Genomic DNA, 25,698 nt, shown 5'->3' with positions numbered 1-25,698 from the left:
ACTGCTTGTGCACAACTGTGCTTCCTGAAAAGAAAAAAGCACAACTATGTTTTCACGAGAAGCCTAGCCTATGCTTCCACGAGAAAGAAAAGCGCAACTGTGCGTGCCGACAGAGGGAAAATTTGAATGCACAATTCAAGAGATAAATCGTTTTGAAAAGACGAATCTAGAAAAAAAAACTCACAAGTTCCAATAAGTGACACACATGCAGTGCAGCACTTGTCAACCACAAGAGAAGATGGGAGTGACCTTTGCAAGGATACCTCTTAATTAGTTTTTTTAATGGTAATCCAAGCTTTATTCATCAAAAACAGAGGCGAGAAGCAGTGTCACTCAAACTCGTCTTCCTGGATTCTCCCCTCAACAACAGAAACAAAACACCCGTCATCTTCGGGGACAGCTTCTTCCCATCCATCACTGTCACCGAGCAGCGCTCCGGCACGGCATCATCTGATGTACTAGTAGAGTAGTAGGTGCGAGATTTTTATCTCCCTGCCTACACGGCTGAATCTCAACGTGTTGTTTCAAACAATTTTGACTGCGGGAAGAGGAGGGAGAATCAGCTCACCTGTCACAATGTAACACAGAGCAACGTGCCGGGCCAAGGCTACTCCGTGAACAGTGGCCACCGCACGGCGAAGCGACGGGGACCTCCGAGCAACTGCATATTCCGTTGCCCCGCAGGAACAGGAGGGAAGGGAAGGAATCAACGTCGACGTCGGGGTGCTGCGCCGTGGCGCTAGCCGACGAACCGACGGTCGCGCACGCCGGCCGGATTCAGTGAACGGACACTTGGCCGGCGGAGTAGTATCTACAGCTGCAGTCAATTCCAGCGCGTGGTTACCGCGTGCGTTCCAGTGACGTGCGTTTGAATCTTCTTTGTCATCGCAGAAAAAAAAAACACCGTTGATTGCATTTCTACAGAGCATCCTCACCATCCGTGGTCTCGTCGTACAGTACAATAATCGGAGGGGAAGGCCAAGTAATTTCGCGGAGAAAATCAAACCCAAAATAATACTATTCACATCTGCTGGTAGGAAATGTACATGACAGTGGAGTAGTGGACTGATGCAATCTACCAGCTATTAAGCATATATACATTGCAGACATACAGGCTACGGGGCCCTGACCAATGTAAATAAAGAATCTCAATATCAATATGCCTAACACTAGGATGTCATGGATGCGTCGATGGATTCTAGAAGCTTCTGGCACGTCAAAACCCGTTGTAGTGGCCGCCGAAAGACACCTTCGCTCTGGTGGATGCGCCACCCATCACCGACGACACGGCCTGGTTCAGCCTCGACGCCTGCTCCACGGCTCGATGAATTCTCTGCAGCAGATCAAAACAAGCAAAACCGTCAGAAAACACTAGGCCATTTTTTCCGCCCCAAAATGAAATTCTTCACTGCGTTAGGCTAATCTATTGCAAGATTCCATGCTTCAGACAGAAAGAAGATCAAATCATCAGGTGCAGTGGGCCGTTTTCTCCCTATTCTCTAGTGCTTTGGCCTGATAAAATATACAGCAGTGTACTAGAAAGAAGATTCTAATCTTTAGAAAGAAGCATGATCAAATTCTATTCCAATTGGGCATGATGATGCAAAGTTGCTGAACACATCCAATGTTTTTTTGTTGTTGTACCAAAGTATATAGGCTATAGTTGTTGGAGCATGTGGTTAGGGAACAGCGAGAAGATTAAAGTGGCGAATTAATTCAAGACCAGAAGGAAAGAGTGATCAACCTCGTCATCGGCGAACACCTGGAACTGGGACTTCTGATCTTGCACCATAATCTTCCTCTGCTGCTGCTGATGCTGCGGCCTGCCGCCAAGCACCAAGATGCAGAAGGTGGCAGCGGCGACCCCGAACGAGCAGAGCGCCCCGACGCCATTCACCCTCAGTTTCCCGACGCTGAAGCCAGCAGCGTCCATCCCTGCCCTGTCTCTCTCCGCACCTTCTTCCACCTCATGAGGTAGATGATCAGGTGCCGCTTCCACCATCACCTCGTCCTCCTCAGAAGCTTCCTCTTCGGCAACAGGGGAGTGCACCATCTCTTCCTCCTCCTCTGCACCGGACACCATCACCTCGGTCACCATCATCGTGAGCTCCCCTCGCCTCGGCTCGGCCTGCACGACGCCCATGTCCTCGAATTCGACGCCATGCTGCTGCTGTGCAGAGGCAGCCTGCACTGATGGTCCCATGGCCTCTTCTTCATCTAGGATGCAATCATAGGTACAAGGGTGAGATGCAGGGCCAAGGGTGAAGTGGCCCATGTCGATCACGACCAGATCGGACCCAAACAGGAGCTGATCCTGATCCTTACCACCACCAGCAGTGCACTCCTCCATGAAGAAGGAGCTCCCGAGGTCAGGCAGGAGCTCCCACTCGTCCAGGCTGATCGCATCCATGGAATCCCCTCCGGTCATGGCAAGAAACAAGACCGATCCGATGAGGGAGTTCTTATAGCTAGCTGCTCAAACCTGCTTGCACGCAGCTATGAGGATGCTATGGAACGGATGCTCCCCAAGAATCAAAGCAAGCGATGGCTTGGAAGGATACTTTCTCTTTTCTCAGGAGGGGAAGCAGAGCTGAAGATGCTAGTGGGGTAGTCAGTTCCACCAAGGGAGATGGCAAACCCAATTTAAGGAGATCCTACCCTCAAAAAAAAAAATTAAGGAGATCCTGTGGGTATGTGCTTTGCCTTCCTGCTAAGTGACAAAGCTGAAAGTGTTCTTTCGGGCCTACCAATGTGGACTAGCTCCTTCCTTCCTTCTTTCCTACTCAATTCTTTCCGGCTGCCGTATTTTCTGCAAAGATCAATTAATTACTTGCAAATAATCTACAATGAGAAAGTGATTTATACAAGGGGGTGGTGAAAAATATCATTATAGAACAGCTTTAGGATATAATGTCGGCGCAGTCAAATCGTCCGACTGGCAAACTCATCCACAATTCTAAAATAACCCCAAGCCCCAGCGCAGCATTACTTGGCGATCTTACTTGTACAACATAGCAAGCTGTAATCAAATATGTCCTCTCAGTTGCTGTCAAGGGTCATGATGTCAATGCCACCGAATCCGAAAGGGATTTCGACGAGCGTCATCTTCAAAATCAAGGAGTTGCATATAAAAAGCATGCTTTCAGAGAGAACTGCACACTAAGTAACATAATGGATAGGGTCAAAGTTATTACGCGGTTAGATCATAAACAAAGGAACTGATAAACGGAAACAACAGGAAGGAAAGATGGATAGAGACACGCACCAGCTGAGCACGGAGGGCAGAGGAGATCGAGACGCGTGTTTAGAAGGTTCTGCAGAAATATAACTCGGAAAAGTTGAGATTGTGACCCGAGACAGTGATGGATAACCATGCACAGGACAATGTAACTGGGAGAAAAGAATATGAAATGGGTCTTCGGAGTGAAACAAATTCACTTGAAAATGAGAACCGTTCAGATACACAACCGCTTCGTTTCTTTTGGAGAGCATGGTATGTTTAAAAATCAAGCCAGTTTTACAATTCAGAGCAGGAGCCGGCAGCCCAGGATTTAAGTTGGTGCAGAGAAGGGTGGCATAGTGAAGCCAAATTCTAACAGCAACCGAAAAGACATCAAAGAAAAAACTCAGATCTTCACCAGACATCAAAGAGTTAATCTGACACAAAGGTCGGAGATCAGCTATCGCGTCAGCAAAGCGAAACGCGTTCCTATATACAACAAGATGAAATCCTGAAAATTTACATTCCTGGGTCCCCACATGCGCGGATGCAAGTACATAGCAGGATGGGGAAGCAAGACCAAACAATTTTGGGCCATATATCAGCAGCTAGACTATCGACCAGCATCGGGAACAAGGCTAGGCATGCCGTAAGGAGGATGGTTCGCCCAGTGAGACGGACGCAAACGACGAAGCCCAAGCTCGAGCATTACTCGCCCCTTTACTTAGGTCCCTTGTCTTACTGCTCAGTCTAAGCTTGCTCCAAAGCCTCTTAACATCAAGCACAGTCAAAGCCCGTTCCGTAAGTTGGCTTGATCCCCTACGAATTCTTAAGTTCAAGTTCTGAACACGCACGATCAAGAAGGCTCTGAGTTGAGAGATGACAGTGGGTATGAAGTGTGCCACGACCTTCATGATTATAAAAAGCGCTCCAAGAAACACAAAGGGCTCGTCTTCCGCCATTTTGCGCAGAGACCGGCCTCCTGGCATGGCTGATCCTAAACTCCCAGCGCTCTCTTGCTGATCAACATCAATATATGTAATTGGATCGAGGCCTGCAGCAAGAAAAACCTTGCTTCAATGCTTGAAGTGATAAAATCAACCTAACAAACTTATTACCAATGGATGTAGCAGTGCAGTGTGCAACATATGCTCCATTTTTAAATCAATTGAACAATGGAATAAAATCCATACTATCAAGACAGGTTATTATGAGCAATCCAAACTGCCCCAGGAATAATCAAATATGCTGTTGTTCAACATTCACAGGCATCAACAGTAAAACGTTTCAACAAGTAGATCACTGTAGCAAGACGTTAATCCTGATGTATGGGGTAAGAGTATCATTCATGGAATCAAGGGCGCAGCTAATTCCCCACCATGCCACACACAGTATCCAATGTAAATGAGTACTAGACCAATCAGAAGCAAAAACAACCCAAACTTTCAATCGAAAGAACCCCATGCACAATCTTTAATTATGTTCAGGATATCGATAACTGGTACCATATCGGTCGGGTGCTGAGTAGGGATAAATAGGTGAATTTTCCAGTTAATCGGCCCAATAAATCAGTTAATTGGCTATTCAGTGACCCACCGAGTAGCAATTAGCTGACAAGATGCCGATTAACTGGCCAATATTTGGAACAAAATTCCAGTGTTGTTCAAGTTTCAAAAGCAGACATATTTGAAACAGGCTGTTAGCCTGTTACCATTAAATAAACTATGTCTGCAGGCAACAGGGGAGTAGCTATTCTCATGTGTGCACGATATTGAGTGCAAGAAATGATATTCAAAATCAAAGAACAAAGATAATGATCATACCTGTAGTCTCTTGATAGAACTGAAGCAGAGACTTCAAATCTTTTGTGCCCCTGTAACGAACCATTGTAGTCTCATTTGCCAGAAGAATGGCTGGGAAGCCACGGACACCATATCTTGAAAACAAACTGCAGTCAGCAGAAAAGGTAGGATAGGATGAGCAATAATTTACTGGGCAAATAACATGTTGGAAACAAAAGGGACAGGATGTATCACTCAGGCACACAAAAAAAGATTTCAACAATCAGATACCTAGGCGTCGCAGAAGATTCTTCGACAGCAAAGTGATGTATCTGAGGGAACATGGTGCTGAGAGCTTCAAATATTGGTCGAAATTTGCTCGAGAAAGGACACCATGCGGCATAGAAGAGAATGGAGCATGAGGCACCGGTACAGCGAAGGTTCAACTCTTTATCAACAGCATCTCCTCTCACCTTCAGTAGGAGGAACATATTTTAAATTATTAACAGATAGTCAATAACTACAGAAGAAACCAGAAAGTTTGCCAGATCAGCAACATGCATATCAGCATTCTTGTACTGTACAAGATTAACATTTATATAACAGTTCTTCATGTATCTGCACTGTATCCTCATCACGCTTATGTTTGCTCAAATCAAAATCTCGTTCGTAATGTATGAAGAAACTAGATACTCTGGAAATTACATGCACATCTCTCTTTATTCTGAAATTACATGCAGTGACCATGTTATGCCACTCACCTTTTTAATACCATCTGTTGGATTAACTAGAGAAGCACTTAAAACCATAACATACTAACATGACATGCAAAATGCAACGCCGCTGCGTTGTTGCGTCCTTTGGAACAGTGGACCAGAACGATAGTGTGCTCTCACGTTCCCAAAACCAATGGAACTAAAAAGCTTTTAATTTCCTGGTTGCAAAAGTCAGTAAACCATTCTTACATGCCTACATATAATAGGTGTCCATCGATGACTATTAATTTTATTCCTTCTTTTTTTATTCGCTTTCCTAACACTAACATGCATGTGCACATGCAAGAGACTAGCGAAAGATACGACCAATCGCGCCATAAGGTATGCGCCGCATTGGCAGTTTGTCTCCTTGCCAATAGCCAATAAAATTGGCCGTTCGCTCAACTGACATAAGAAAGCGCGGCACCTTGGTGGGATTTAATGCACGCTTTGACGGAAACCAAGTGTAAGACCAGGACACCGCTGGATGACTATTAGATTTGCGTTCCATGGGATTCTTCGTGGCACTGAACAGAGCGGTGCTAGCACGGATTATGGTGGTGATGACGGGGTAGCGCAGGTAACAAAACATTGGCCATCGCTGACGGTTTGTGGTGTTGGAGATGATGGGATCACCGGCAGTACAGGTGGAGATAGCGAAGGAGCCATCATGTTGTTGTGTTATTGTTAAAAAAAACTATCGTGCTTCCTAACTTTTCTCTTTCGTAAAAGGAAAAGCAATGTAAATGGGACATTATGTAATAAAGTAAAGTTTTCCAGGCTTAAATATATGTTCAAGTGATTTGGAATATTTACATGCTCCTTTTCTTTTGAACTTCTATTTACATACTCCTTGGTACCACACATAATACTTTCGATGAAATTACACAGAACTTATGCTCAAAGTTACAACTAATTACTAACTGATAAAAGTTTTTTATGTAATAAAGTAAAGTTTTCCAGGCTTAAATATATGTTCAAGTGATTTGGAATATTTACATACTCCTTTTCTTTTGAACTTCTATTTACATACTCCTTGGTACCACACATAATACTTTCGATGAAATTACACAGAACTTATGCTCAAAGTTACAACTAATTACTAACTGATAAATGTTTTCTACTCCCTCCGTTCCTTTTTATAAGACGTTTTAGACAGCTGATTTGAACTATTTTGGGAGCTGTCTGAACTATCTAAAACATCTTGTAAAAGTGAACAGAGGAAGTATAAATTTGAAAACCAATACTACCCAAAATATTTCCCACAGCGATGCGCGAGTAGGGCACTAGTAATGATGCTTGTATTTATGTTTCCTCCTGCCCGCATTTTGAATCTAACCTAAGGGTGTGAATTCAAACCAAGACAAGTTTACGGAGGGAGTAACTAATAAAATGTTTTCTATAAATGGAAACCAATAGTACCCAAAATATACCGCGCCGCAATGCGCGGGTAGGGCACTAATAATGATGCTAATTATGTTTCCTCCCGCTTGCGTTTTGAATCCAACCTACGCCTACGAATCAAATTCGAAACACGTCAAAGCTTGCGTTAACATACGGATCCTACCGTGGCGCCTACGACACCGCAGCCCAACGCGCCTCGATTATTCTCCTTCGCCTGAGCCAGCCACCCATGTTTTGTTGCTCCTGGTAATTACCTGATACTATGCACCCACCAACGCATTGCAATTCACATCATTCCTGCCACGAATATCCCTCCCGACACACTCCCCACCCTCTGTACCAAAATCCCCCTCTAACGTCGCCCCGCTTCAAAACCTAATCACCCGCCGGGTCAGCGATTCAAAACGCTCGACAGCCGCATTGTGACCAAAACATCCCGTGAGTGAGGAGGATACGGCGCGCGGAATGAATCTCGGGGTCGGGGCCACGACGCAGGGCACGAGGACCGGGGTCGGATTGGGTCGCGAACAGGCGGCGGATAGGGGAGGAGGGCCGGAAGACGGCAGGCTACCTCGAGGGGCGGGGAGGGCGTGATCCGGGCGGCGCGGGGGCAGCGAGATCCGAGCGCGTCGAGGAACGGCGGGCCGGCGCCCCGCGGGCAGGTGGGTTCCGCGCCGGGGGGGCCCGCAGCTGCGCCGGCGACGAGGAGGAGGAGGAGCGCGGCGGCGACGGCGACGGCGGCGCGGCGCATCGTCGGAATGGCAGCAGCCTGGAATTTCTTCTTCCTGGGGGAATTTTCTCCGTGGGCGGGGTGGGTGGGTGACGGGGCGACTGCTAGACCAGATTTGCCACGAGCCTATTTTGGGCGTAGGGGAGGTGACGTGGCTAGCACTTGGTGGTTGTGGCGCGTTCGTGCTGGCCGGGGTCCGGTTGCTCGGCGTCACGTGTCACGTAGGGGCCGTTTGGGCCCGCTCATCCACTTTAGTTTCTCGTGATTTTTGTTTGACTACAATAATGCCCATTGAAACGGGATATAAATATTCTATATACTCCTATTAGTGCATTGGGCATCTCAGAGCATCCATGAATAAGTATCTACGGAGCTCCCGAGCCTCCTTAGAGCTCAGACGAATCCGGCCGTTCGTTGCGTTCGCTTGATGGATTTCCGGCCGTCGGATCTCGCTCTGGGAAGATATGGGCCGTAGGATCAAAGTGAAAACACTGCTGCAATGAATAGTCTGCTCTCCACCGAAAAGATCTCATGCCACCGCCGTAATTCCCATACCCCGCCGACGGCATTTTCGGAATTTCTCCACAAGGTATAAAAGCCCAACGCTCCCCAATCGGCTTCTCTCCTCTTCACGCGAGGGAGAGCTGCCGCCGCCGTCCCCGCGCCCCCTTGCCGTGGTGCGCCCTCTCCCCATCTCCACCGGCCCTAACCCTCTCTCAATCCCCTCACCTTCTCTCATGTGTGGATTCGTCCCTCACCGGATCGAATCCTCCGAGCCGGCGGTCTGCAGGGCCGGGCGGGAGCGGCGCGTCCCCGTCGGCGTGTCGATGGTGACGGCCCCGCGGATCGAGGCTGACCCCCAATGGCGCTGGCGCTGCGTCGATCTGGCGCGCGCTTCTGCTCGAGGGGCAGCGTGGTTCAGCGACGACGAGATGCTCGTCCATCTCCTCCTCATCGACCAAATCGTCCAGGATTCCTCATCCACCGCCGCGCCCCAAGGTGAGCACGGATCCTGCCTCCAGAACATTCTTCGAATTCGCGTCCATTATGTGTTCCTGCTCGTGCGCCTCACCGATTCCCTCGAGGTTTCGACGCCCCCTGCAATGAATTCTCTTCCTCGTGGTTCGTGGGTTCAAGTTTCGCAGATGATTGGTTTCTATCTTGTGTGATTGCAAGTTTTCGTATAGATAGCTTGGTACAGACTAGAGCATGGCTGACTGGCATCATACATATTCATAAAATTAGTTGCTTTGTTCTGGATAGTTAGGTGTATATGTTACCATTGACTAGAGAGACTCATTCATAGGAAACGGTCTAGAACCTCTCATGGATAATCCTTAGTTGCCTTGCTGTGGTTCAGTGTGGACTGTGGAGGCTGCGTAGTGAGTTCTGGGCTAAGCATTGTCAAGCAGGATGGTGCCTCGAGCTTGACATACCAAAGTTGCAGTTTTTTAATATGCAGCGACACATGGGCGGGCTATAAGGGTAGTTAGATTGATCTTTAAGCATAGACATTTTCATCAAAGATGATTCTGTTGAGAAAGTAAAATAATTGTGTTGTTATATTATGATCTCCAGTGTAAGATCAAAACAAGAAAACATATGTTTTACTTTTTCAGTAATGTAACTTCTGATTATTTTTTACACGACTCCTGTTGGGGGTTTGGTTGTAGTTTCAGTGCGCCATCTACTCGGCTCCTGCCCCAATGTTGCCGAGTTCAGGTCACAACATTGTGATCTCCTTTTTCTTCGAGAAGAATCCATCCAATGCTCTGATCTAGAAAAGGCAACAAAAGTAGTTTCATTCGTCCATGGATACTTGGTCCGGCCTCTCGAGAAAGGGCTAGACTTTATATGCTGCAATATGCACTTGCCGCCCTGTACAAATTCAAGGTCAAATTTCTCCTCTCTACTCAATTAATTTACCATGTTTTGTTTTAGCCTCTTCTAACTTTAATCAGTGTTATTTTTCTGCTCTCCAGCAATCAGCACTCTGATTATTCCGTCTGTACACAATTGCCTTTGCTTTCTCAACCATGGGTACAATTTCTCTCATCTTTTCTGGAGATCCCACACTATTCCTACGGAGCAGGAAGTGCACTTTTGAAAGGTGTTAGCATGCTTCATAATTGCCTATGCACCTGGTACCTATATGATGTTAGTATCAGTTGCTCCTGTGACTGCCATGGGGGTCTCTCTCATCAGTTTACTCATAGTGTTCAATCCAATTTGGGAATTTAAAATCAAGGGTATTGTTCTGTTAGCGGCATTCTGCAAGAGAAAGGGGATATGGTATGGGGTAGTCATCATGGCAAACCCAGTTGCAGCCTTATTGTCTGTGACATTCGTGTCCCTTATTCTACTTCTACTACTGGACTTGTCGTTGGTCTCGATGAGTCATCTGGTGGCAAAGTGGAACCACGTACCAGCACAACCACCGACACCATTCATGTATGCACATTGTTCTATCTCCCTTTTAGTGCAGGCAATGTATTTACATGCAAAACATGAGACGGTGGGGTTTCATTCTGTATCCCCGATATTATGCACAATCATATATGTACATTGTTCTATCTATTCCTTTTAGTACAGTTTATACCTTAGAAGGAAGTGGCATGTGGAATCGAAAGGAAGTGGCTTAGGTAGTATCATGTTTCTCTTTCACTTAAAACAGTGCAGCATGTAACAAGTGCAGTTTTAATTTTAGTTTGGGTACTAATGCATTGACATGCATCTCTTATGTTTAATAATGCACTGATGTTCATCTCTTTTGCTATTTGCACTGCAAGATTTAATAAAAGTTATCTTTGGATGGTTCACATTTTAATAGAGAAACAACTAGAGTGACATTGTGGGTGCATGGAGGTGGTTTCATCCTCATCGACGGTGGAGGTGGTTTCCATTCCTGTTTTGGGCGACCAATGCGTGCAGACTTTGTATAGAATATCTTGTCACCTGAAAGGTATAGGCTGAGATGATCGTTTTATTTGCAGACAAGATCAAGGACTGGACCAACGCGGTCTTCGCACACGAACCAATGTGGGCCAGTTGCATCGGTAAAGTAGCATCACCGGCTTAGGAAGTAAGTTCCTCTGTTTAGGTGTATTGATGTTTCTGAACTAGCAGGCACAATTCATCTCATGACCACTGGGCTGTCGTCTTTACTTTTTCTGAAATTTGTGACCAAGTGGTTAAAGCCTGAAACTGAAGCTTGGTCTTTCTCCAAATTTACCATGGTGTAATTTTATACTACAATCAAGCATTGGATAGAAAATAAACATGTTATCAAGATAATATATCAGTTTTAGAAATACATATTGATCGACTATACAAGCGTTTCTTTTTACTGAATTTCTTTTTGTTGTTTTTCTATCTATATCACTCATTTTGTTGACATGTTTATTCAAATGTGCCTAATGTTTCTTTGCTTTTCCTGGTTTCTCAAAACTAACAAATGATGTTCTCTGATAAATTAGGAGGCTGAAGGTGGTAGCTTGCTGAACTCTTATTTTGGAAAAAAAAATCTGTAGATGTTCACATAAACCTGAAGTATGCTCTGTTTTTCTCATATAAATGATAAACAACCATGGCACCGGCACCGGCAACCATGTGCTTCTTCTCCATGGAAATGGACATGGGGCTCCAAACCACAGAATGAGAATGCAAGGTCCCTCTTCTACCCCCTCCCCCTCTGCTTGCTTGTTTTGATTTGGCCGCTCCCCTCCCTCCCTCACCCCCTGATGCGCGCAGACACAAGCAAGGGAACACCATCGCTTCACTCCTCCGGGTCGCCGCTGCTCCAACCCTACTGGACGCTATGAATGGTATCTCTCTGCTCCCTCTCCCTCTCATGCTATGCTCTTCTTGTCCACGCCCATCCAATTTTCTTGCTGAAACTTTCGTGACTCCATTGTTGTATGAATCAATTGCTTGTCGTATGAATTTTTCTTACTGCAACTTTTAGGCAGATTTGTCGTATGAATTATGCAGAGAGAGAGGGGGAGAGGGAGAGAGAGAGAGAGATTGATATGAAGTGATTGTTCATGATGTGTCTCCATTGTGTTTATATCATAGGTTATACCCTCCGCTTTATCATAGGGGTGTGTCCTGGTAGAGTGAAAACAAATCCCTCCGCTTTGTCCCGTTGTTAGTTTAAACAGAGAATTCTGATTCAGATCCTATATTGCATAAATGTACTGTTAGTGTGATTTAACTTCTCCATTTTTTACATCAACCAAGAAAGCATGCTGACATTCTTGATAAGCTAATTCGATTAGCTTGCAGTCTAGTTCAGATCCTATAATTGATCTGCAGAATCTATACCACTGAATATTTATGCAGCTTACACTGTTCTTTGCTGAAAACTTGAGCTAGACCGATTAAAATTCCACCTATCTCGAAGCTATTTCAAACAGTCGTGTGCTCTTTCAATTGTTCTAGATGAAAAAGAATCAATTGTTATAATCTGTATGTGTCTTGGGCTATCCTATTTTCTGATTTACTTTTGTTTTTATTCAAAATGAACTCGACCATTTCGAACTGAACCCACATGCTTTGATTTAAGGATTCATTTTCGTTTCGGGCTAATTTGCTCCATATGTTTGGTCTTCTTCATGTTGGTTTTGTACACTTTCGAGAAACAGTTCAGAATTAGCCTACTGAAGTTTTCGAAGCACATTATTTTTTACCAATCTGTTTGACATATCTAAGACGAGATTCATTTAGATATTTGTGGCTATTTTCTTTCTAATATATACACAAATCACTTTGTATTTTCAGCGATAGAGTTTGGGTGTTGAAAGAAATGACTTGAAATAGTTACTTATTGGTGATGTCTTATTCACCATGCTTTATGCAATTCTAGACTTTCAGTACAATAATTTGCAATTGAAGTAAAAAATAATGTGTTATAAATACCTTGATGTGTTTGGCATCAACAAATACACAACACTCATACAACATAGCATATATAGCACTGTAGTCTTTTCGGCATTTTAAGAAGAGTTATCGACCTTCTCTTATAACTGAATTGAGAAATCCACCGTTCTAAAAAACTGAACTATTCCTCGCCTAGCCATTGTAGTACTTCCCTTTTTAGATTAACCAAAGTATTCATTGTCCAGGCGTTATAATACTCTGATTTTGGCTTACCACGATTTTGAAAAAATATTACGCTGCCAAGCTTGGCCTAAGTGATTTGTGATATCAAATCTAGCTTGCATAGTTTATACCAGGCATCATTTTTTCAGTTGGTATAACAGCTATACACAACTTAATTTATTGTGAGTATATATTTTCACAGTACGTTAAAACAGGAGAAAGAGTTTTTGGTTTAATGTTATTAAGATATCTGTCTAAACAAGTTAGTACTATCTCGAAGTAGTTGTTGGCCAATTACACATTCTGCCCAGTTTATGCACACTGCATTTTTTCTTACACCACCTTTTTTATTGGGAGAGAATGCATCTATATAGGATTGATGCTTGATAGGTCCATTATTATAGCAATACCAAAGCTGGCTTTTAAGTTTTGCACTTCAGATTTCTCCCAACATAAAGTATTCACGTGAAAACATAATAGTAATGATTAGCTCAATATATCAGTTATTTAAATGTGTTGTATTAAACCATTCCTATACATGTATGTAATTGCATTGTCAGGTAGTTTTTTTTCCATTTACTCATCGATATTTGGTTCAGACATCACATGGTATAACAAGCTATAACTAATTAATTTTGACTTGGTACACTCAAACTGGCAAGTGTCGATCCTTGATATTTGGTAAATGCGGTTTTTTGAATAATTTTTTATCTTCAACTTGCTAAAGAGAGGCTTCCAGCAACAGTCATGATTAGTTTGAACTGAAGACAGTCCAAGAACTCCGTTGTGTTGATTACTATGATCATTAGGTCATTTTATCAGTATGTCATCCTTTAACTGATCTTTTGATTACGCCCACTGCCATATTATGTAACTGAATCTATCTCTTTTCCTTTCGTGGTGGAATTGGATGTTCCTCCTATTTAATAGAAATGGATACATTTTTTTGCAATAGTATGGGATTATTAAGTTTGCTCATCTCATTTGTCGTCGCATCATCCCTTTCCTCTAGGTTGACTGCAGTGCACAGTGGCGGCGCTCACGTCTGCATCATCCGCATCCGTTGTGTGTGCTTCCGTCCATGTTGTTGAGGGACGCCTGCCCCTGCTGCAAGGACTGCCACTGTTGTTATGGAAGACGCTACAGATAAATCAGGTCATTTCATCCGGACATTATGACAAAAGTTTCTATACCCTGCTTGTTGTCGTAACAATTGCACAAGGTCAGGGTTTTATGACATCTGACTTCACGGTTTCTTCAGGGTATGTTATTTTTTGTTGTTTAAAATTTTGTGCTACCCGGGAGGAACTGATGAGTTCAGAATATACTTATCCAAATATTTCAGCTCGACGTCGACTTTGCTACATTATCTCGATTTGTGTTACATGCCACTTTGAACTTCTACCTAGGTAATCTCAGTAATTACTTCTCTCCCTATCAGTTATGAACTGCAACATCTCAAGTTGAGCTATGAATATACAATTTTACCTTATCGTAAATAAAATATTTACAAGCTTATATCCATGTGCATATATCATTTTAGTTGCCTATGCAATATGCATACACTATTTGAAATGTGTCAATCTTCAACTTAATTATTCATTTCCAGTTGCCCACCACTTATGCAGGCAATGCGTGGCAAGCCGCGCTTTACATTGGTTCAACCAGCCCTCTCATCAAGTATTATGTTTGTGGGATGAATAAGACACTGGTCACTCCTGGACTAATGATGGTAAGGACCTTCAATATGCGACCTCTTACAAGTAGAGTATCATAGTACCCGGCTCTGATCAATTGATGTTTCCTTTTCCAGCACTTCTCCTGCCACTTAACAAAAAATAATCAGAAGAACCATCTCAATGAACCAGTCTAGGACATGATGGTCAGTCTCAACGCTGGAGATGTTACGAGACAGGTTTGGCGCATAAGAGGAACACACACAAAAAAGCAATTTGTCAGACTTTGTCAAGGCGGGAGGGATCAGAGAGTATCAAATGTGTTTCTTCGCCTTCAAAATTGAAAGGGGGAAACCATCGCTCAATCTCCATAATAAGCTTTAAAAAGCTAAGGTAGGAAATCACAAGTCTATACAGAAATCATTCTATGCCATGTATTTCCCGGACTATTTGCATCGGGTTCATGTGAAGTACCGCATATGAGGTTGATCGACAAGGCAATTGAATGGAGCTACTTTTCAGTATGACTAATAACTATAGGTTCGTAGATTTAACATCTATATTGTCATTGTGTCTGCCTTTTTCTTCTTTATTATGTTCCAACTCTTTGTAATTGCTCTCATGTTCACGCTCGTAGTACTGAGCTTAATGTAAAGTGATGATCTTTTGTGGTCCCTTGAACTCAATAAACTTGATGTTGCCTTATAATCTCATGACGATGTTGAAACTCGATGATGACTTGCTTCTGTTAGAAGTGAATGTTTTCTTTTTCTTCTATTTTGTTGTCCTGTTTGAATACGTATGCTAAACCAGGTTTCCTACTAACTTGAGCATTACCTGATTACCATATCATTGGGACCGGCACCCTCGCTCCAAGGCGCGATACCGATCTAGTGGTTAATAAGGCTGGTCATAGTGGAGAGTAACATAGACTAGTAACATATGTGTGGGTAGTAACATAGTGGAGAGTAACATAGACTAATGTATGTTAGTGGGTAGTGTCATATGTGTGGTAACATAGATATGTTCATTTATTACTCTATAGACTCATTTTGCATTGGAAAGCGCTATGTGATGGTAACATTGAGCAAGTATAAATAGTGGGCTATAAGCCCGCTTACATGGCACTTTTGCCTATGTGAAGGATAAAAACAAGAAAAAAGTGATGGAGTGGGCTAACATGCAAGAGCCGGCCTCTATGCGAGCTCCTAGATACAAGCATTTAATGAGAGGAAAGAGATAGAGAGAAAGTTAAAAAAAGTTCTACCCTTATAGCTAACCTTGTAGCCAACTCTGTTGTATGAGTAATTAATGATGCTAACTTTTGATGACATATCATGTTTATATAGCCAGCTCCTGGCTATATTATTAACCATGCTCTTAGGCTGGTCATAGTGGGGAGTATCATATACTAGTATCATACATATGATAATAGTGTACGATACTACATCCATAATGCATAGTATCATAAATTAGTATCATAGATGGTCTCATTTATTGCCATGCCTGACACATACTAGTAGTAGCATAACATTTATTATGATACAGTACCTACCTATGTTACTATATGTTGGGGAACGTAGTAATTTCAAAAAAAATCTACGCACACGCAAGATCATGGTGATGCATAGCAACGAGATGGGAGAGTGTTGTCCACGTACCCTCGTAGACTGAAAGCGGAAGCGTTAACACAACGCGGTTGATGTAGTCGTACGTCTTCACGATCAGACCGATCAAGTACCGAACGCACGACACCTCCGAGTTCAGCACACGTTCAGCTCGATGACGTCCCTCGAATTCTGATCCAGCCGAGCTTTGAGGGAGAGTTCCGTCAGCACGACGGCGTGGTGACGATGATGATGTTCTACCGACGCAGGGCTTCTCCTAAGCACCGCTATGATATTATCGAGGTGGATTATGGTGGAGGGGGGCACCGCACACGGCTAAGAGATCAAGAGATCAATTGTTGTGTCTTTGGGGTGCCCCCTGCCCCCGTATATAAAGGAGCAAGGGGGGAGGCGGCCGGCCTAGGAGGAGGGCGCGCCAAGGGGGGAGTCCTACTCCCACCGGGAGTAGGACTCCTCCTTTCCTTGTTGGAGTAGGAAAAGGGAAGGGAGAAGGAGAAGTGTAAGGGCATATTTATCCCTAAGATGTTTTGGTGATTGATGACAATGCTTTTGCGGACTAATCGTGTGCATTGAGTGCTTTCAGAGATTCGTCCTTTTGGCACGAGACGATTCCCTCCCCTCGGAGCTTGAAGCGAAGACGGTGTAGTCCTGTCGAATTAGTTTGGTGGACTAGTTTCATAGGGATCACCGTACTATCAAGAGGAGGTCCGTTTTGGAAAGGCTAGGGCGGAATCATCACGTACACTTCCTTTGCCCCCCTCCGAGCCTTTCTGCTTCTATGATGGGCTCGTTCCCCTTATCAGTGTGCCCTCTCTGGTCCCAGCGGTAGTACCGCGGGCCGGAGCGGTAGTACCGCTTGGGTGCTATAAGCGGTAGTACCGCTCTGGAGCGGTAGTGGCAGTACCGCTGGTAGCCCCCAGCCGTAGTACCGCTGGGGTCTCGTGCTAGTACCGCCTCGATTCGAGGGGTCTTTTTTCGTGTCGGGTTGTACGGTACTAGCCGCGGCAGTGGGGGCCGTAGTACCGCTCGTTTGCGGTAGTACCGCCCTGCCACCGCGGTAGTACCGCTCTGGGCCCAGCGGCAGTACCGCGAGGGGGAGCGGTAGTACCTCTTATAGGGCAAGCGGTAGTACCGCTGGCCAAGCGGTAGTACCGCTCTCTGCGGGGCTGAAGTGGGGGTAACGGTTGGATTGTTCCCCCCACTATATAAGGGGGTCTTCTTCCCCAAAGTTGACTCACCTCTTCCCCCAAAAGCTCCATTGTTGCTCCAAGCTCCATTTTCGCCCGATCTCTCTCCCTAGCCAATCAAACTTGTTGATTTGCTCGGGATTGGTTGAGAAGGCCACGATCTACACTTCCACCAAGAGAAATTTGATTCCCCCCACTTATCCCTAGCGGATCTTGTTACTCTTGGGTGTTTGAGCACCCTAGATGGTTGAGGTCACCGCGGAGCCATAGTCCATTGTGGTGAAGCTTTGTGGTGTCGTTGGGAGCCTCCAATTAAGTTGTGGAGATTGCCCCAACCTTGTTTGTAAAGGTCCGGTCGCCGCCTTCAAGGGCACCAATAGTGGAATCACGACATCTGGGCGTGAGGAGAATACGGTGGCCCTAGTGGCTTCTTGGGGAGCATTGTGCCTCCACACCGCTCCAACGGAGACGTACTTCCCCTCAAAAGGAAGGAACTTCGGTAACACATCCTCGTCTTCACCGGCTCCACTCTTGGTTATCTCGTCCCTTTACTTTCGCAAGTTCACTCGTGCTATATCTCTTATTTTCTTGCGTGCTTGTTGTCATTGCATCATATAGGTTGCTCACTTAGTTGCATATCTAGACAACCTATTTTGATGCAAAGTTTAATTTGGTAAAGAAAAGCTAAAAATTGTTAGTTGCCTATTCACCCCCCCTCTAGTCAACTATATCGATCCTTTCAATTGGTATCAGAGCCTCGCCTCTTTTTAAGGACTTTACCGTCCGAAGAGTATGGTTGACGTCGTAGACGGTGTGGAGGAGCACTCCGGTGTGAATCCGGTCTCGTCTACGGGAGATGGGGGAACCGCGGTCTCTCGTGAGGAATTAAATGTGGCGTTGGACACATTGAAAACCTCCATGACTACCGAGGTCGAAAGCATGTTTAATAAATACTTAGAAGGGCTTAAGCTTTCCACCGCACCGTTGAAAGTGGGTAATCCCACCAACAAGGTGACGGATGCTACCTCCGACAAAGGGGAAGCTACTAGAGAGAAAGCTCCTTCTTCTAGTGGTAAAAGGGGCACCGGCATCTTTGCCCATGTGGAACCTCCACCTGTCTATGGTGGACCGCTCCCTTCCACTCATTTGAATCATGACGGCCCGGCTCCTAAGATTGAGAAGAATGTAGATTTTGATTCTTGGGTCTATCGTTTTAAGCGTCATTTAAATCATGTGAACACTAACCTTTGGAGAATCATTGAAGAAGGTTTCTATCCGCATGACCGAAGTAACTTCACTCCTAGAGAAGTTGTGGATCATTAATTCAATGAGAATGCTCTCTTCATCATCCAAGAAGCAATCCCACCCGAAGATCTTCCTCATCTCCGGCCTTACACCGTGGCCAAAGATGCTTGGCTCCAAGTTGTTTCCCTCTATCGGGGAAGCGCAAGCATTCAACGCTCCAACTATGAAGTGGTGCAAGATGAAGCCGACGAGTTTGCAATGAAAGAAGATGAAGAACCTCGTGAGCTTTTTCGGAGAGTAACCAAACTCGCGGTCTCTCTCCGAGATCATGGAAGTAAGGACACGGATGACAATTGGATCAAGCGCAAATTCCTCAAGGCAATGATGCCCTACCACAAAGCCATGTCCTCCGTAATTCGTCAAAGGCCGGACTTCCACACCTTGTCATCAAGTGAAGTGTTGGATGAGTTTGTTGCTGTGAGCATCTTGGACAAGACCGCCGACAATGCGGTTCTTCGCTCTCAAAGAGTAAAGAAGCCCAACCTTGCTCTAAAGGCCAAGGTTAGTATGGAGGAAGAGGATGAAGAGGAAGAAGAGGAGGGCAACCTCGAAGATACGAAGTATGCCTATCATGAACACATGGCTCTTGCTTCAAGGCAATTTTGGAGCAAGAAGAACACAAGGCCAAACTTCAGCAAGAGCAATTCAAGTGGCGCAAAGGGCAAGCAACGAGTGAGAACTTGCTTCAATTGTGGCAATGTGAGCCACTTTGTTGCGGAGTGCCCTTACGAGAAGAGGGAAGACAATGGTGGCAAGCTCATTAGAAAGGACAAGGCCAAGTTGTTCCCCAACAAGAGCAACTTCACCAAGAAGACTCCTACCAAAGCATTAGTGGTACAAGAAGAGTACAACGAGGATGATGACGATGATGAAGATGGTGAGTCGGTTGCCATGGCCTCCGTTGCCATTGCAAAGACTCCACGGATGTCTCTCTTCGACTCACCCAATGAGAACATCACTGCCAAGTGCCTCATGGCTAAAGCCACCAATAAGGTAACCTCCAACATCAAAACTACCATCATTAATCATCCTTCTTCGACGGATAGCATTGATGAACATGAGGGGACAAATGTGGAGGAAAATGAGTTTGAGACCTTTATGGGTAAACTCAAGGGTAAATCCAAGAAGCACTTCGTTGCTCTCTTGGAACAACTTGGCGAAGCCAATGACATGTTCGAGGCTCACGAAGATACCATCTCTAAGATGGAGGGGCATAGTCGTGACTATGCCGATGAGATTTCGTATCTTTCCAATGCTCTTGACGAAGAGCGTGGTCTTCGTTTGGCTCTTGAGGAGTCATACAACAATGATCATGCTAAGTTAAAGAAAGATCTTGATCATGCTCTTGTTGTGTCTCGTGTGCTAAACTCCGAGAAGGCAAAACTTGGGGTTGATCTTGCTAGACTTAAAGAGGAGTTTGACATTCTCGACAAGGCTCACAAAGTCTTGAAGGGCGTTCATGCTAGCCTCAAGGAGTCTCATGATCAACTCCAAGTAAAGCTAACTAAGGAGAAAGCCACCTTTCCTCATATGGTGTTAATTGATAATGCAAATGCTACTAACCCTTGTTGTGAGCATGTGCATCTTGTTGAGGAGAATGCTAAGTTGAAGGAGCAACTTGAGAAAGGCCTTGTGTCATGCATACAAGGTGAGAAGAACCTTAACGGCCTTTTGAGAAACCAAAAGGAAGTTGTGGCCAAGGAGGGGATTGGGTTCGCACCCAAGCCTAAGAACAAGAAGAAGAATGACAAGACCAAACGACCTACCCCTCTCAAGCAAACTTTTGTGAAGGAGGGAGAGGGTACTTCCAAGGAGAAGAAGAACAATGCGAAGGGTGACGGTGTCAAGAAGGGCAATACCACCCCATCCAAAAAAGCCGGCGACTTCAATCCTTCTTATGTGTTATGCCGTGCAAGTGATGGGCATGTTTATGCCAAATTTGTTGGTTCTCCTCATGAGTATATTGAATGGTCCATTTGGGTTCCTAAGACCCTTGTTACTAACATCAAAGGACCCATTACAAAATGGGTACCTAAAACCAAGCATTGATCTCTTGTAGGTGTTTGCTTCCAGTGGGGGATCATGGTTGCTCGATAGTGGAGCTACAAATCATATGACCGGAAGCAAGGACTTGGTGGTGGACGTGCACAAGATTCCATCTATGCCCACCAATATCGAGTGGGGTGATGCCTCGTCTTCTAAGGTATTGGGACTCGGCAAAGTTGTCATTTCTCATGATCTCACGATCGAGAAGGTCATGCTAGTTGAGTCCCTTGCATACAATTTACTTTCCGTTCGTCAACTTGCTACCATGGGCTTTGCCACTTTCTTTGATATTTATACCGTGGCCCTCTTGTGGAGCAAGACTCTTAAAGTAGCCTTTGTTGGGCATGTCGAGAACGGTCTCTATGTGATTAACTTTTCGGAGCGACCCATTAAGACCGCGACATGCCTAATGGCTAAAGTTGACGTGGGATGGCTTTGGCATCGCCGTTTAGCCCATGTCAATATGAGATCTTTGCAAAGTCTTCTCAAGGGGGGCCATGTCCGTGGACTAACGAACGTTAGTTTTGCTAAAGATCGTGCTTGCAGTGCTTGTATCGAAGGAAAGCTTCATGAGAAGGCTCACCCTCCCACGACTCTCATTTACTCGAAGAGGCCTTGGAGCTCCTTCATTTGGATCTCTTTGGGCCTCCATCCTTTGATAGTCTTGGGGGTAGAAAGTATTGCTTGGTAATTGTGGATGACTATTCAAGATACACCTGGGTGTATTTCTTCAAGAGGAAGAGTGAGACCCAACAAACCGTCATTGACTTTGCAAATGAAGCCCAACGTCAACACAATGCAAAGATCTTGACAATAAGAAGTGACAACGGCACCGAGTTCAAGAACTACACCTTGTATGAGTTTCTTAGTGATGAGGGGATCAAGCATCAATATTCCGCACCTTACACCCCTCAACAAAATGGTGTTGCGGAGAGGAAGAACCGGACGTTGATGGATGCGGCAAGGACCATGATGGCGGAGTTCAAGTCTCCATACAACTTTTGGGCCGAAGCCATCAACACCGCGTGTCATGCTTCAAATCGGCTCTATCTCCGCAAAGGCTTGAACAAGACTCCATATGAGATACTCACCGGTAACAAGCCCAACCTCAAATACTTTCGGGTGTTCGGGTGTAAGTGTTTCATTCTCAAGAAAGGTGTTCGTTTGTCTAAATTTGAGACTAGAGCTCATGAGGGCATATTTGTTGGTTATGCTACAAACTCCCATGCTTACCGAGTTCTCAATAAGTCCACGGGACTTATTGAGGAGACGTGTAACATGGAGTTTGATGAGAATAACGGCTCCCAAGTGGAGCAAAGTGGTACTGGTGATGTAGGTGATGAAATTCCTCCCAAGCCATAAGAAGAATGGGTGTTGGTTATATCCTACCCATTGAGGAACCCCTTGTGGCCGAAGGAGAAGGACAATGCTCCACTCAAGTGGAGCCATCACCAACCCAGGACCCACACGCTTCCGAAGAACAAAGTGAAGGCCCTCAACCTCATGAACAAGATCAAGGGCAAGATCAACCTCAAGATGGTGGTGATCCACCAAATGATGCCCAAGGTCAAGTTCTCCCCCTCGAGCAAGTTCAAGATCAAGAACAAGCTCAAGACGACACTCAAGATGAACAAGTAACCCCTCCTCGTTTCACTTCCGAGGAGGAATTGGAGCGTCGTGCCGCTAAGATCGCTTCCAAGCTCACCACCAAAGGTCATCTCATGGAGAATGTGGTTGGAAGCCTAAGAAAGGGGGTAAGCACTCGTAGACAATTAGCAAACTATTGTGAACATCATGCGTTTGTTTCTTGTGTCGAACCCCAAAATGTTTATGAAGCGCTCGAGGACCCGGATTGGCTCAATGCCATGCATGAAGAACTCAACAACTTCGAACATAACCAAGTGTGGAAATTAGTGCCAAGGCCAACCGGGAACCATAATGTCATTGGAACCAAGTGGATATTCAAGAACAAGCAAGATGCTCATGGGATCATTGTTCGCAACAAGGCTCGTTTGGTGGCACAAGGCTACTCCCAAGTCGAGGGTATCGACTACGGTGAAACCTTTGCCCCCGTCGCTCGCCTTGAATCTATTCGTTTGTTGATTGCTTATGCTTCTCATCATAATTTCACATTGCAACAAATGGATGTGAAGAGTGCTTTTCTTAATGGTCCCATAAATGAGTTGGTATATGTCAAACAACCCCCCGGGTTCGAAGATCCCTATTTCCCCGATCATGTGTATCAACTCCACAAGGCGCTCTATGGCCTTAAACAAGCCCCACGTGCGTGGTATGAGCATCTTACGGAGTTGTTACAAGATCGTGGATTCGAAATCGGGAAAATCGACCCCACTCTTTTTACTAAGAAGGTCAAAGGGGAGTTGTTTGTGTGCCAACTATATGTTGATGATATTATTTTTGGTTCCCCTAACAAAGCCTTCAATGAAGAATTTGCCGCTCTCATGACCTCAAAGTTCAAGATGTCTATGATGGGAGAGTTGAAGTTCTTTCTCGGATTCGAAATCAAACAAAGAAGAGAAGGAACCTTCATCAACCAAGCCAAATACACTCAAGACATGCTAAAGAGATTCAAGCTAAGTGATGTCAAGCCGGCTTCCACTCCAATGCCCACCAAGTGCCAACTTGACATTGATCCCAATGGTAAAGCGGTGGATCAAAAGGTATATCGCTCCATGATTGGGTCCTTGCTTTACCTTTGTGCATCTAGACCGGATATCATGTTGAGTGTGGGAATATGTGCACGGTTTCAAGCCGCACCTAAGGAAAGCCACTTTGTGGCGGTCAAGCGAATCTTTCGATATTTGGCTCATACCCCAAACTTTGGCTTATGGTACCCAAGAGGAGCAAACTTCAAGCTTGTAGGTTATTCGGACTCCGATTGGGCGGGAGACAAAGTGGATAGGAAGTCCACTTCCGGAGGGTGCCAATTTCTTGGTTGCTCTTTGGTAAGTTGGTCTTCTAAAAAGCAAAGTTGTGTGTCTCTCTCGTCCACCGAAGCGGAGTATGTGGCGGCCAGGAGTTGTTGTGCACAACTCTTATGGATGAGGCAAACTTTAAAGGATTACGGTGTCATTTGTGACAAAGTGCCTCTTTGGTGTGACAATGAAAGTGCTATCAAGATTTCTCTCAACCCGGTGCAACACTTCAAGACAAAGCATATTGAGATTCGGTATCACTTCATCTGGGATCATATTAGGCGAGGGGAGATCGAGCTCAACTATGTCAACACTCATGATAACCTTGCAGATATTTTCACGAAGCCATTGTATGAAGCAAGATTTCGCGAGTTAAGGCATGAGCTAAATATCATTGATTCGAGCAATGTGGTTTGAACCTTTGCACATCCCTCACATTCATCATGCATTCTTATCTAGGTGTAGGCATGGACTTAGGGGGAGTGTTGTTCTCTCAATGAACTCTTCCTCCCCCATAATGCATAAACTAATCTCACTCTTTCACATTAGCCATTTTTGATGGTACTTGTGCTTCAAAGACGAGCTTTGGTCATGGGCCCAAGGATAATTCTTCGCGGTGCCATACCAAGTGACTCAAACATAGGTGGCCTCGGCCACCGCCCTCTCGTGTAGAGGCGTGTGGTTCTTGTTCTCTTGCTGGTGCTCTTGTTGGTCTTCTTGCCGTCGTTTCCCGTCTTTCGTTTTGTGCCATAGGTGTTGAGTCGTGTTTTAAGTTGCGATGGGCGGTACTACCGTTGTGAAGGCGCGGTACTACCGCTGAAGCGGTACTGCCACTACACGGAGCGGTACTACCGCTTATGTGGCTAAGCGGTACTACCGCCCACCACCATGGTACTACCGCTGAGGGGCGGGGCCAGGGGGTTAAGTCGTGGGCAGGGGTGGTTTCCTCTCCCCATACCCATTTTCTTCGTCCCCTGGTTCCTCTTCCTCTCTCTCCAGCGCCATCTCGCCGCGGGAGGGCTTCGGCGGCCCTCCGTCTCCGGACCGTTCCTCTCCATTTCCTTCGGTGGAGTCGATCCCCACCTCGTCCTCTTGCCATGGATGCCGGTATTGCCGCCGTTCCTCTTCTCTTCTTGTCTAGTTTTCAGATCTCGCGTTTTAGGGGCAATAGTGGTTGCATCTCTAGATTTTTGGCCAAATCTAGGCTTGAGTAGGTTGGAGAAGGCAACTAGACTCTTTGGATTGATGTTTGGTAGGTTTATTTTTGAATTTGGCATCCCCGGTAGTGCCGGATCTGACCACGGCAGTAGGGATCCTCCGTGCCCCGTCTCGGGCGGTACTACCGCCCATCTGGCGCAGTACTACCGCTGGAGCGGTACTGCCGCTGTGGGGGCACGGTACTACCGCTGGTGCGGTACTGCCGCTGTGCAGGCACGGTACTACCGCCGGATGCCCAGTTCCATCGTTTCCTACCACATGTTGATCCATATTTGTTGTGTTTATTTGGTTTTGATCGTTCCTTCTGGTTGTTTCGTGTGTCCGTGTGTTTGGTTCCAGGTGATGAACATCCTGAGCAGCAAGTCCGCCGTGTCAACCCCGGGCGTTCAACGTCAAAGTGGTACCGCTCATCTGAGACTGCAGGTGGTTCTTTTAGTGCTCCACCGCCGCCAGTGGGTGCTTCCTCAAGTGCTAATCCTCCTCTCAAGAAGAAGACTGCCAACCGGCCGAAGCCAAGTGGCAAGAAGGTGACTGAGATGTCTAGTAAGGAATTCTGGGACAGGCGTCGCCGCAACCCATATGAGGAAGACCAAGAACCCAACCATGTCAATCGCCCGTTCTGGAACCGGTTTCAGTATGCCACCTACTTTGATGTGATCAAGGCTAAGAAGAACCTCTTTGTCAATGTTCATTCCATCAACACGGATGCTAT

General features: G+C 45.5%; 2 protein-coding genes and 1 long non-coding RNA gene across 3 annotated transcripts; 1 reads left to right on the top strand and 2 right to left on the bottom strand.

Moving 5' to 3' along the window:
* Window positions 1-1,002: 1,002 nt before the first annotated feature.
* LOC123123344 (uncharacterized) lies at window positions 1,003-3,386 on the bottom strand. The gene is made up of 3 exons (XM_044543837.1): window positions 2,326-3,386; window positions 1,745-2,217; window positions 1,003-1,333 (listed from the first exon to the last, which is right to left on the bottom strand). Exons 1-3 carry the CDS (start codon window positions 2,426-2,428, stop codon window positions 1,217-1,219), a joined length of 693 nt encoding a protein of 230 aa, XP_044399772.1. The 5' UTR covers window positions 2,429-3,386; the 3' UTR covers window positions 1,003-1,216.
* Window positions 3,387-3,608: 222 nt separating this feature from the next.
* Window positions 3,609-7,974, bottom strand: LOC123123343 (5'-adenylylsulfate reductase-like 5). Its single transcript, XM_044543836.1, has 4 exons — window positions 7,732-7,974; window positions 5,293-5,474; window positions 5,044-5,168; window positions 3,609-4,274 (listed from the first exon to the last, which is right to left on the bottom strand). Exons 1-4 carry the CDS (start codon window positions 7,909-7,911, stop codon window positions 3,859-3,861), a joined length of 903 nt encoding a protein of 300 aa, XP_044399771.1. The 5' UTR covers window positions 7,912-7,974; the 3' UTR covers window positions 3,609-3,858.
* Window positions 7,975-9,897: 1,923 nt separating this feature from the next.
* On the top strand, window positions 9,898-15,345 carry LOC123125848 (uncharacterized). Its single transcript, XR_006461501.1, has 9 exons — window positions 9,898-10,341; window positions 10,721-10,782; window positions 10,884-10,972; window positions 11,367-11,557; window positions 11,641-11,714; window positions 14,003-14,252; window positions 14,336-14,399; window positions 14,619-14,722; window positions 14,804-15,345. It is a non-coding gene; the product is annotated as an uncharacterized lncRNA (long non-coding RNA).
* The last annotated feature ends 10,353 nt before the right edge of the window (window positions 15,346-25,698 follow it).

The sequence above is a fragment of the Triticum aestivum genome, chromosome 5D (genome assembly GCF_018294505.1).
Source record: "Triticum aestivum cultivar Chinese Spring chromosome 5D, IWGSC CS RefSeq v2.1, whole genome shotgun sequence".
NCBI lineage: Eukaryota > Viridiplantae > Streptophyta > Magnoliopsida > Poales > Poaceae > Triticum > Triticum aestivum.
This window is presented reverse-complemented; position numbering and strand designations above follow the sequence as displayed.

What these genes read in the sequence shown, in the direction of transcription:
- LOC123123343 (XM_044543836.1), bottom strand. Translation starts at nt 7,911, where the DNA reads ATGCGCCGCGCCGCCGTCGCCGTCGCCGCCGCGCTCCTCCTCCTCCTC. An exon ending in CGCCCTCCCCGCCCCTCGAG is followed by an intron (nt 5,475 to 7,731) that starts GTAGCCTGCCGT and finishes CTCCTACTGAAG; the next exon opens with GTGAGAGGAGATGCTGTTGA. An exon ending in GTTCTATCAAGAGACTACAG is followed by an intron (nt 4,275 to 5,043) that starts GTATGATCATTA and finishes TTCTTGCTGCAG; the next exon opens with GCCTCGATCCAATTACATAT.
- LOC123123344 (XM_044543837.1), bottom strand. Translation starts at nt 2,428, where the DNA reads ATGACCGGAGGGGATTCCATGGATGCGATCAGCCTGGACGAGTGGGAG. An exon ending in GGAGTGCACTGCTGGTGGTG is followed by an intron (nt 2,218 to 2,325) that starts GTAAGGATCAGG and finishes ATTGCATCCTAG; the next exon opens with ATGAAGAAGAGGCCATGGGA. An exon ending in AGGTGTTCGCCGATGACGAG is followed by an intron (nt 1,334 to 1,744) that starts GTTGATCACTCT and finishes GATCTGCTGCAG; the next exon opens with AGAATTCATCGAGCCGTGGA.